The sequence below is a fragment of the Orussus abietinus genome, unplaced genomic scaffold (genome assembly GCF_000612105.2).
Source record: "Orussus abietinus isolate OABI.00-Male unplaced genomic scaffold, Oabi_2.0 scaffold13, whole genome shotgun sequence".
Lineage (NCBI taxonomy): Eukaryota > Metazoa > Arthropoda > Insecta > Hymenoptera > Orussidae > Orussus > Orussus abietinus.
The window spans coordinates 979,198-990,428 of NW_019394887.1; the positions used below are offsets into that span (position 1 = coordinate 979,198).

The window sequence follows — 11,231 nt, forward strand, 5'->3', positions numbered from 1 at the left end:
CTGCCGTCGCCTTTATTGCGTAACATGCGATAAGAACTTAATCGGACCGTCTAGAAAGAGCGGCGGAAGTCCAAGCACTGTCTGCCGACGATATCACACTCTCGACTCGATTCCTCCGTGGAATCGAGGGAAGGAACGCCCTGGATCCTAATGTGCACAATGGATGCACCTTCAGTGACAGTAATTGCAACGAGGGTGGCACTTCACGCCGTTCTCTCCGCATCGGCACCCTCCGGACATGTCGCCTCTTCCCTGTAATGTCAAAATTGTGCTAAAATAAGGTTCAATCGTTTTCGCAGGTTTCTAAGCGAATAGCCATTTTTTGCGGGACCAAGAGCGATTTTCCTGAATTTCTTTGTACCCACCCCGGGACCCCATCGCGGGCCTCTGGTCACCCAGCAGATCTCGGTCCTGCACATGGAGCAACGAAGCCAGTCGCAGCCCCACTTCTTCATAAGAACGACCGCACAGGTCGGACAGGACAAGGCCTCTCCTTGGTCAACCATTTTCTCCAACATGGCTGCCGTCATCTTTGACTCCTGGTCCGTCTCCTTGGAGTACCTGAGCTCCTCCTGGTACTCCCGGCAATTCTTCCCCGTATGGATCGCCTGCTCAAGAGGACGTCAAGAGGAATAGAATAGATACCAATGGAATGGAACACCATGGGACCCTCCCATGGGAATCCATCGACTCACCTGGCACGTCAGGCAGTTGTTCACGTTGCACACCGGGCACAGGAAATTGTTGACGTTATCGTCGTAAATGCACCAGCCGGGGCAATCCGGAGTTTTGCAATGGAACGCCGCGTTTCCGGCGTTATTCTCTGCCTGGGCTATTGACTTGTCCAGGTGTTGTTGGTAGACTTCCGGCGAGACCAACTATGGCAAAGGAAGAGGACTTAGAGACGCGAAAGGACCGCTTTACCGCGCTCGTAAATCCGGAGAAAACCGACCCTAGGAATATTTACATCTAGTTAATGATTAGGTCGGGTCTTGCGTAATAGTGTTTAGGGTAACTCGTATCTTTGTAGGCTTAGATGTATGTTCAGTTAATGTTTGGTCAACGTCCTATGTCTGGAGATTTTGGAGGGCTGATAATGTACCGAGAATGTCCCTGATACCTTATCACAAGGTATCTCGGGTTGCGATGGCCACGCTTACCGCTTTGATTTCCCGTTCTTGAAGAGTACTGTCGCAGGAGTACTCAGTGTTTCGGAAAGGACACTTTACCTCCGCTTCTTCGCAGTACAGAATCGTGTTAGCGATGCAAGGTCTAGGTGAGAAATGATTTTCAACACTGATTATTATCCAATTCTGTATAATTAGATATTTAATTGTTTCTTAAGTTAATGTCCTTTAATATCATGTTACAAGGTACCTGCAGAACATGTGGAGGCAGTCCCTCAGGATGACACCCTCGCGAGGTCCATAAGTGACGAAACACACAGGACACTCGATCTCCTCCGAGTTTGGAATCACGTCGCAGTTCTCCAGAGACATCAGCTCCTCGTACTCCACCATCCTCGACTTTTCTGGAGTGCATTCCTCCTTCGTATTCGATTATTCAGAATCGCGTACATTAATGACAATAAGGCTTAGGGAGATGCTAATTCAATTATCGGTCGCGACCGCTACACCTAGTCTAGTCGTCCAACCTTGTTAAATTAATATTTATATCTTACGTTAAGTTGAAATGTACCTCGAGCACTCGTTGCGGTACTTCGATCTCCTCGGGTACCTCTTCACGGTGCCGATGCTCGTCTCCGGGTTTCTCGACTTCCTCGGGGGCTTTGCCTACCCCTGCGACCGGGGCTTGGTCGACCTCAAGGGCTCTGCCCCCTGCGCCTTCGTTTTGCGGTTCTGATAGGAGCACTGATTGTTAATAACTAATTGTAACGTGAGATAATGCGCACTCGATGTACCTTCGACCTTGTCAGGCGCGACGAGGTAGACGAAGACAGGTGCGCCCTCGCTGATCTGCAGCTCTTCGAGGGTGGCCTCGTCGTTCGCCAGGTTGTTGCCGATTATCCACCGCTGCACGCTCGTCGGGATCTCCAATTCCGCGAAGACTTTGTTCTTCAATTGCGCCACCGTCATGTTCCTTTGAAGCTGAAATCGACAACGGGCGCTTATTTTCCCAGAGAGCCCAAAGATCCGTTTACTCGGCAACCCGAAGACTCACCAACAACGGAATAGGCCCTTGGTGAGCCAGCTTGTCCTCCACGTACATGTTCACGTTTACAATATTCTTAACGTTTGTAAATCTCTGTCGAATCACGGAACAGTGTATTTTCAACCTCGCCAACTCCTTGGCAAGGCCTGCGGCTTGCTGATGACGACCGGACGCGATGGCCGCCTCCAACCTCTTCAGCAACCGATTCACAGCCAATGTGTTCATGTCCTGCAGGGTAGAATGGTCCTCGTCGTCTGGGAAAAAGTACCACGACATTGTGTGTAATTTTTATTCATACAAAAAGTCAATGAATGTATATTTAATGTATATTTAACGTACCTTCTACCGGCTCAGGTCGTCCCGAAGGCGCCTCGATATACTTCGCCGCTTCAGGTACCTCCTTGACGTCCTTGGCGCTGTTATTATCCTTATCATCTCTAAGATCCTTATCACGCTCCACGGAAGGAATGACATTCGACGCGTCCTTTTTAGAGGGGAGGACAAGAGCGTTGGCATACAACGACTGGTCCATCACGTTTGCGTAAGTGTTCTCTTTCTTGTCTTTTGACATTTTCGCCGCCTCTATCCTGGCAAAGTCTCGCGGCCTTATCAGCTGGAAGGTGTTCTTGACGAGTCCTGGGGCACCCTGGCTCTTTCTACCCGTGGTGTAAAGCACGTCTTCGAGTTTCCATGAGGTGGAGGCTCCCTGGTTAACTCTTCTCACGTTTCCACTGGTCTGCACTGCCGAGGACACCTTCTGCCTGTCTTCTCTGTCGCTCTTCGGCAACGCCAGGTCGTCTTTAATCGAAGACTGATTTTTTATCAACGTTGTCTTATCCTTAACCACCGGTTCACCCTGAATTAATTTCATTTCAGGCCTGAAAACAGGGGAGTCGGATTTGGGGACTGGTTCACTCTTCGGGATCAGAGGTACGTCCTTGATATCGCTCTTAATATCCTTTTTAATATCGTTCCTGAAGAGCAGGGGCTCATTCATCACCCGAATCTCCGGAGGATGCGCAGTCAGCACAGCACTCAGGAAATTCATCCTGCTCTCGGCGATGCTGCTACTAGAAGAGGACGACGATTTTGGCCCCCCGGCATCCTCGCTCGAGGACCTCTTCGGCTTCGGCCTCTTCGGCAGGGAATGCTTCATCTCCTTCAGCATCTCCTTCAAGTCCGTCGTCGCGGGGTCCTCCGTCGTCTTCAGCGTCGTCTTCGGCCTCTTCTTCTCCTTTTTCTCGAATTCCTGGACGGTCCCGCTTTCATTTTCCACGACCCTCGGGAATTCCTCCTTCCTGGCGTCCGTTCTTGACTCTTCATCGTTCCTCGCTTCTCTTCGCTTCTCCACCTTCTTGATAGTCTGCCGCTCCTCGTTCCTGCCGTCTATTTTTACCCCCTCGTTTCTCCTCCGATCTATTTTCGGCGTCCCTTCGGCGTTCCTCTTTCCTATTTTCAATTTCTCATCGGGCTTACCTTCCACCTTTCCGCCATCTTGGATTCCCCTTGCGCGCAGAGGTCGGTTCATCTCGTTGAAGATGTCTAAAAATTCCTTCTGCGTCGCCTCCAGACCCCTCGGCTCCGATTTCGGTTCGTTGCTCTCATTCGACCGAGTCGACTTCACTCCTCCTTTGTTCTCTACTTTCGACGCCTCCTCGACTTCTTCGATTTTCCTCGTATACCGGGAAATCGGCGACCTCGGCGCGTCGATTTTTGGAGACGCTTCGGCCCTCGCGAGGCTACTTAATATTTTATTACCTTCCACTTTGACCTCGACTAATTTCCCATCCTTGGTAGACTCTTCGGCTTTCGGGGTCTTCTTCGCGTGCCTCGTGTCCAGGGTCTTCAGGTCGAATATGCTCTGAAAATCGGGCCCCGAAGAGGTCACTCCGTTTCGAGAGGTTCCTGCTTGATACTTGACCTCCTTCATGGCGTCGGCATCCTCGGTGATTTTCTTCTTCTCCTCTAAATTCGGCGTTTCATTTTTAGGCGTCCGAGGCTGCGGGAGGAAGTACCTGGAGAGGTCCCTGTCGACCCTGGAGGTTCTTCCAGGGCTGCTGGACAGAGGATACCTGCACCTCCAGTCGTCCTGGCGCTCACCTGGTGCACCTTCGGTCTTCGAGTCCTCCTGACCCGTCTTCGAGAAGAAGCTCGTGTTGACCGTGACCTTGGTGATGTTGCTGATGGCGTTAAACTTCGATATCAACGCCCGGGTGCCCCTTCTAGGGGAACTCTCCATCGCCGAGGTCACGAGCTCCTGAACGACTTCCTGGTTATCGGGACGTTTCTCCTGTTCCGAAAACTTGGCGCACTGCAGCAGCATCGAGGCTCTCGCCCTGGCCTGCTCCTCCTGGACGATGGCGGCGGCTTCTTTGTCCAGCTCGCTGATGTTGGCCAGGATGGACAATCCGGATTTCCTTTTAGCCTCTCTACGGCGCTCTTCGGTCTGCCGGTCCCGGTGGAAGAAGTTCAACCTGGACAAGGTGGAATCAGAGCTGGTTTTCTCCTGGGGTCGCGAGGAGGAGGTTTTACTCGTCGCCACCTGCTCCAGGTTCGTTGGACTCCTCAGGATGTCACCTCTTCTGTTAATTCCAGGATCCCTGGAGTGCTCGAACACGCTGCGCTTGTACCAAGGACGAAGCATGGCACCGTTCCTGGGCGTCGCGGTTGCTTTATTCCCCTGGGTCTTCTCTATCGAAGAGGATGCCGAAGAGTCCTGCAAAGAGGGCGACCTCGCCTCCCTCTTCGACAGGAGGACCCCTCCCTTCAGGACTAAGGTATCGTTACTTATCGAGGGCAGCTTGTCGTCCTTGAAGAGGTCCGCCATGTCCGAGGTGTTGAATTTCTTATCTTCAGGACTCCCCTGGGAGGTCGTCGAGTTCCTGTCCGGAGGAGGAGGGGCGGGCCGTTTGCGCCGAGCGCTGCCTCTATTTCTGGTGGAGACCTCGACATTGACGGGGTTTCTCGACCTGGGGATCGGCGGGTTCGGCGCTCTGCGTTTCCCCTTCACGTGTACCCTCCTGCCCCTGGACCCGGTGTCGGTGTCGGCTCTTCGAGGCTCCCTCACCCTCGCCAAGCTCCCGCAGGAGTTGAAGCTGTACGTCTGGAGGGAGTACCTGGTACCGATGTCCCCGCGACCGCTGTTCACGTTAGGCAAGGTGTTGCAACTCTCGATGCCGTTCTTCCCCAGCACTTTGGACGCCCCGGGGGCGAACGGACCGACCTCTCCGCCCTGGCTCACCAGACCTAGCGAAAATCCGTCCAGACCTTGAAGGTGAGACGGGGCACCCGCGTGGAACGCGAAACTCCTCACCGTCGTGGTGCTGCACAGAGTGTCGACGCTGTCGTTGCTCGAGCAGACGCTTCCTGAGAATTAGTAGGAAGGTAATGCGAATTAGTAGTTGAAGTAGGAAGAACGCGAGGTAGCCCCAGAATTAAGGATGCGAATTAACGCGACGTTCTTCCAGCTCCGGAGGGACCGTACCTTGCGACCTGTCGACCCCCTCGACGGCTGCCTTGACGTCGGCCACCTCGACAGAGTGCCCTCTTGAAATCGAAGACCCTCTGCGGAACCACTTGAAGAGCGAGAACCTACTTCTGCGTTCCAAGGAGGACTCCTCGTCCCCGGTGGACAACACCGAGCCGATCCTCGGGACCTCCCGAGCGGCTTGGGCCGACCCGGCGCCATTCAGAGACGCCTCGAGCTCCACGTTCCCGTTGGGCTTCTTCACCATCCTCGCATCCCCACCGCGCCAGCGGTCGAGCCTTTATCCGTCGTCGTTCTCTTTATTTAGATTCACTTAGAGCCTTTCTACCTCCTTCCAGGAGCGGGAGTTTTGCCAAACGAGTCGTTCCTCCACCTGGGGAGGAAACCCTATCTTCTAGTCGAGAGCCGGGCGTTCTCCTCGAGGTGCACCTAGATTATCTCCTTGTCAATGAATCTTTCTCCAATCTTCGAGAGTCTTGACGGACTCTCCTTTCTTCGGGTACATCAATAAGTCCTGGTCGCGATTAGTCAGCCTCTCTATTTAGAATCACTTAGAGGCGTCCCGACGAGACGTGGCCAGTCTCTCCCTCGATTTACATCAGGTTCCTTGGGCCAGATTTTTTATCGTCCTGCTCTTTCTTCTACTACATTATCCAGGATTCTACCGCTCGCTGGGATGTCTTCGGGGAGCACTTTGAAGGTACTCTTCGGGTTCATCTTCAAGATAGGTCTACTCTATCCGGTCTCTTAATGCCTTCCTCGGTTTCAGGTGTTCGCTGCTCGTCAAACTCTTCTTCTACTTCTTCTTCTTCGTCGCAGATACTGAAGATTTCGCCACGATGCGGATATAGGTGGAGGTGGAGTTCCCGAAGAGTCTCTTCTTGCCTGGGGTCTTCGAGTCTTGTGGCTGAGCTCTACTTCCTAGACGAAGACGAGCTAGTAGCGGGCGATCGGTCTACGTAGAAGACCTCGAAGAGGTCCCTTCGCCGGTCTGCGAGGAAGACGACCGGCGCCCTCGCCATCTTCTCTTCGCCCCTAGGAGGGACAAGGTGCGGACGGAGGAAATCTCGCGATTTCGGGAGAACGCGCTCCCGACACTTGTCCGAACTCTTGACAAAGATACACTAGTGACTACTATTAATAGAAGGCGCGTCCTCCTACCGCTGGTTATTTTCAAGTCCGCACCCTGTGCCTCCGCGGCCAATGGAATCAAAACAGGGGAACACCCGTGAATACATTGGTTTTGAGTTTTTTTTATTTTTTTTTTTCCTTTTCTTTTCTCTGAAGGAAATGCCCGAAACGTCTAATTGTCGCAGGAAGCTGTTCTTCTCCGTTTTATTTATAATTACATTTAAAATATCCCATGTTATTAATCCACGCGCACTGACTTATGTATGTCGCAGCGTATTCTAATTATTTCTTATGGTCGTGAAAAATCACAAAACTATCAGGTATTCCTCCGTCGCATTTTCGAGGCGCAATGAATCGTCTTCGCTAAGTGTAATCGTAGATTTAGACATTACGGGGTCTGTTGTAAATTCCGTAATTGCTACATCGGTTAGATTTAATGTGGAATTTTCATCCGTCACGGTACTCGAGATGTAATCTTCTGACGTGGACCGAACATCCTCGGCATTTCCTTCCAATTTATCCGTATTTAAAAATTCCCCAGTCTTCGGCTGCTTGAAACGAAAGTAGAATAGAGTTTCGCACGTTTCGTTGATATTAGAGCCCTCGTAACATCGGCTTATAAATTATTTATTAACAATCTTCACCTGAGCCTTGTATCTCCGCTGGCAAGACAGCTCTCCGGTTTTCCACAACCAGGTCGACATGATAAAAAATGTGCAGATTAGAAGGAAAACGAGCAAGGTGAAAACACAATTCCTGAAGGAAAGGTCTCGCTCTACAATCTCGCCTTTCACTCGATTTGAAATTTCGTAAGAGCGCATTATCTCGCTAATTATCGCGGATATGGTAAACTATCACTCGGAAGAATTCAAGAAATACTTCTCACTTTTTCGTGTTAAGAAATAATACGTTTTATGGGATTTCATACGTCCAAGCGAAGCTACTTTGAACTGGCGAGTGAAGCCCGTTGCAGAAAAGCCGGATGTGGTCCTGATAACAGCTTCCTTTTATACAGCCTCATCGGAAACTTTCTCACAAGCTGGCGTAAGATTAAAGTGCACGATTGATCAACCCTCGAATCTAGGAAATTAAACGAAAATTCGTATATGAAAAAATAAGCTACTCGAAGGATATTAAAAACCATACCGGCGATATGTTAAATACGTATAAGTTACGTCGATTTTATAATACAATTATCACAGATGTGTAAGCTACACAGGTATATGTATATATCGTACGTTAATATATATAATATAATGCGATTCTTGCACTCGCGTTTCCTCAGCCTACTTAAAGTATAATCTACGTATAAATTAAGTATCGTTTGATAAAAATATATGCTCATAGACGTTCTATTCGCAGGTGCGTTGTATCGAATTCGTGATAGCTTGAATCGTAAGGTCGTTTACCAGGTGAAGTAACTTATCTCCGTATGGAAGTATTAGCTCTCGGTACATCGGACATGATCTGGAAAAATTGGAATTAGTAAGATACTAAGTAACTGATGTTTAACTAGTTCACGGTGGAAGATTTGTCTTATACAGATACATTAATGTTTACCGTCCGAGGCAGTTTGTTGTATTTTAATTTCTGGGATTTCTCCTTATCACTGATAATCATTTCTTATGTTATCTGCCTTTTTGGTGCTGGCCTTTTTGGCTTAAATGTACCCGAAGCTTTCCTGGGCAGTTGAGAGCTCGTGTGCTTTTTCGTTTCAACCTGATCGCAGTTGTGAGTGATCAGCTGTTCCTTAGTTTTGAAAGCCTGAAAATCAATCTCATCAATTGTCCCGCACCGAAACACTTATTGATCGTGATTAGACGTACATGTGAACAAATCTCGCACTTGACGCTGTGCTTATTGATCTCGTGATGTTTCAGAGCCTGGGCACGATGAAAGTTCCTGTTACAATGGCCACAACTAAAACGTTTAATGTTACTATGCGTGAGGAGATGTCGTTTCAACTTGTCCGGCCTCGAGAATTCACTCATGCATCCTAAATATCCTCTGAAAGGACATTTCAGCCTCTTCGTCAAGTCATGGATCAACATGTGTCGCCCAAGACGATCTTTCCTCTTGAATCTTGCCGGACAACTCTGCACAAAATTCACAGATTAAGGCACCGATTAATTTATAAAGAATTCCTTTTTTCACACACTTATCGATAACGTACTGGGCATGTAAACGGTGTCTCTTCGCTGTGTATCAGCTTGTGATTGGCCAGATACTGTTCCGTCTTGAAGGCTTTCCCACAATCTTCGCAAGCAAAGCGAGCTAAGGAAACGTGAGTTTTTAAATGCCTTCGCAAGAACCTCTCGATGAGGAAACTTTTGCCACAGTGAGTGCACGTGTAATCGTGAGTGGTCGTGTCGACGTGATGCTGAAGAGCTTCGAGGTTAGAAAAAGACGACTTGCAGACCGAGCAGCAGTAATACTTCTCCGTAGTTTTCTGCTTTTGGACAGAGTGGGTGTACTGGTGGAGACCGAGGTCTGAGAGGGTGTCAAAAACTTGACCGCAAACATGACAGCGGTACTCGGATCGCTTATGACTGCGGGTGTGCTCAAGAAAGTCGTCCAACTCGGAGAACATCATGCTACAACTGGTTTGCACGCACTTATACACTTTCAGGGTCAGGTGAGAGACTATCAGGTGGCCCTTGAGAGCCTTGTACGAATCGAAGATCTCCTTACAGAACTGGCAGTGGTATGTGCGATCTATGCTACCATCGGGTGGTGCCTGCGGAGGGTGGAATATCCACAATTAGGAGGAAGGAGCTATTGGTGTATCTTCTTCGAAAAGCTCGGACAGAGGTACCTCGGGGGGCAGCGTGTGGATGGAAGTCCCGGGCCAAACTTTGTGCGAAGACATGTGCTTTTTCACGTTGGACTTTTGGGCGAACGCTCGACCGCACACCACACACTGATACGGCTTCTCTCCGGTATGCGAGCGTTCGTGCTGCTGCCAGTAAAACTTTTTTGAAAACTGCTTCTTGCAGTAGCTGCACTTGTACTGAATCAAGGAATGAAGGTTAGCGTTACAGGAAGTATTAAAAAATGGTCTTAAAAAGAATTTTAAATAACACAGGTATGGATGTAAAATGTAAAAGAGTTGAAAATGTCGAATCACCTTTAAATTTTGAGTTTGATTCAAACTACTTTCTTGGTCACTGGTATTGCAGGCATCGTCTTGCAAGTCAGTACTGGGGGGTGTACTAGTTACTGATTTCTCCTGAGAGACTTCATTTTGTAAATTTGGATCATAATCAGTTTTTCCATCGGACAGATCGTTGTCCATTTTCATAGTGGAATTTGCAAAGGGTTCTAAATTTTCTGTGTTTAAAATGATAGGTACGTTAAACCCTGACTCAGGAGTTAAATAGTTAGCACTTTCTTGGTCCATACTAAAAGAAGAAGTGTTTAAATTAGATCTAAGGCAATGTATATATAAAAATGGCATTTTTACATAAAATGATCGTAACAAACTTGAACAACATGTCCGTTTCTTCGACTATGATCGATCCTCCGGTAGGATCCCCTGGATCAAACGGCTGTTGGGGATCATATTGTGTTATATTTTGGTCAGAGTTCTGGGTTGTCGGACTTTCATCACTGACCAAATACTGCCTGAGATCGACGGTCTGTTCCAATACTTTTAGGTGTTCCCGTTTGTGTAGTACAAACATATGTAGAGATGTGAATTGACACTTGCACTTGCCACATTGAAACAAATCATCTTCTTCCTGGTCAATGGCTAAACAAAAGAATTACAAACATTACTCCGTCACTGTCTACACATTAATTCTTCAACTTATAACGACCAGTAATAATCAACGTAATGGTAAAACGTATAAAAATGGGATCCAGAGAAATTTCTTGATAACAAAAGATATTTTACCAGACTGTTCCACTTCCGTGATCAGAGTTTGAGATTCCAACAGAGACTGCACCATAGGACTGTAGAGCGAGACTCCTAGATAACAATAAGCACTCTACATATTTCTTGCGAATATAAACGCTCCGTAATTACAATTCAAATTCAAGAAAATCAAGCCAGCCAGCAATAGTGCGCGAGTAATTAACCTCAAGTGTTGCAACACTCACCTGTTAGAGAATCGAACATATACTGAGCCATAGTGACCGATGACTTAACCTAACATTTTGCTCGAGGAGAAGACAAATACCGTTCGCGACTCGATCACGATAAAATGCTTCTAAAATATCCTCATTTATTAACCGACGATGTTTCGAACGGAAGAAACAATTCACCAGCATACTGCCGACATGATTAACGAATGTCAAGAACGGTAAAAGAAAACAGACGGAAGACAGAGATGAGTTGGGAGATTGCTCACGGGCAGGGTTACGCGATCATGTCCTGTGCTGCCCCCAATGAAGGATGCGGACGACTAACGTACACATTCATCAATGGTTTCCTCACGAA

The 11,231-nt window shown here is 48.4% G+C and overlaps 2 protein-coding genes across 5 annotated transcripts; both read right to left on the reverse strand.

The window, feature by feature from the left end:
* Positions 1-115: 115 nt before the first annotated feature.
* Positions 116-5,930, reverse strand: LOC105697376. 3 transcript variants are annotated; one of them, XM_012420650.1, is made up of 10 exons: positions 5,657-5,930; positions 2,512-5,538; positions 2,182-2,426; positions 1,922-2,108; positions 1,699-1,859; positions 1,378-1,547; positions 1,161-1,272; positions 696-878; positions 366-608; positions 116-252 (listed from the first exon to the last, which is right to left on the reverse strand). In XM_012420650.1, the coding sequence occupies exons 1-10, from the start codon at positions 5,904-5,906 to the stop codon at positions 172-174; spliced, it is 4,659 nt and encodes a 1,552-aa protein (XP_012276073.1). In that variant the 5' UTR covers positions 5,907-5,930; the 3' UTR covers positions 116-171. The 3 variants fall into 3 exon arrangements, 1 of the variants encoding a protein (XP_012276073.1); XR_001103824.1 differs by lacking the exons at positions 116-252; positions 366-608; positions 696-878 and having other exon boundaries at positions 1,378-1,531; XR_001103823.1 differs by lacking the exons at positions 116-252; positions 366-608; positions 696-878 and having other exon boundaries at positions 1,682-1,859.
* A 2,011-nt stretch (positions 5,931-7,941) lies between these two features.
* LOC105697400 (zinc finger protein 341) lies at positions 7,942-11,206 on the reverse strand. 2 transcript variants are annotated; one of them, XM_012420680.2, is made up of 9 exons: positions 10,892-11,203; positions 10,686-10,760; positions 10,274-10,541; positions 9,918-10,191; positions 9,606-9,800; positions 8,964-9,527; positions 8,617-8,886; positions 8,351-8,554; positions 7,942-8,257 (listed from the first exon to the last, which is right to left on the reverse strand). In XM_012420680.2, exons 1-8 carry the CDS (start codon positions 10,920-10,922, stop codon positions 8,414-8,416), a joined length of 1,818 nt encoding a protein of 605 aa, XP_012276103.1. In that variant the 5' UTR covers positions 10,923-11,203; the 3' UTR covers positions 7,942-8,257; positions 8,351-8,413. The 2 variants fall into 2 exon arrangements, with proteins under 2 accessions (XP_012276103.1, XP_023289179.1); XM_023433411.1 differs by having other exon boundaries at positions 9,606-10,191; positions 10,892-11,206.
* Positions 11,207-11,231: the final 25 nt, after the last annotated feature.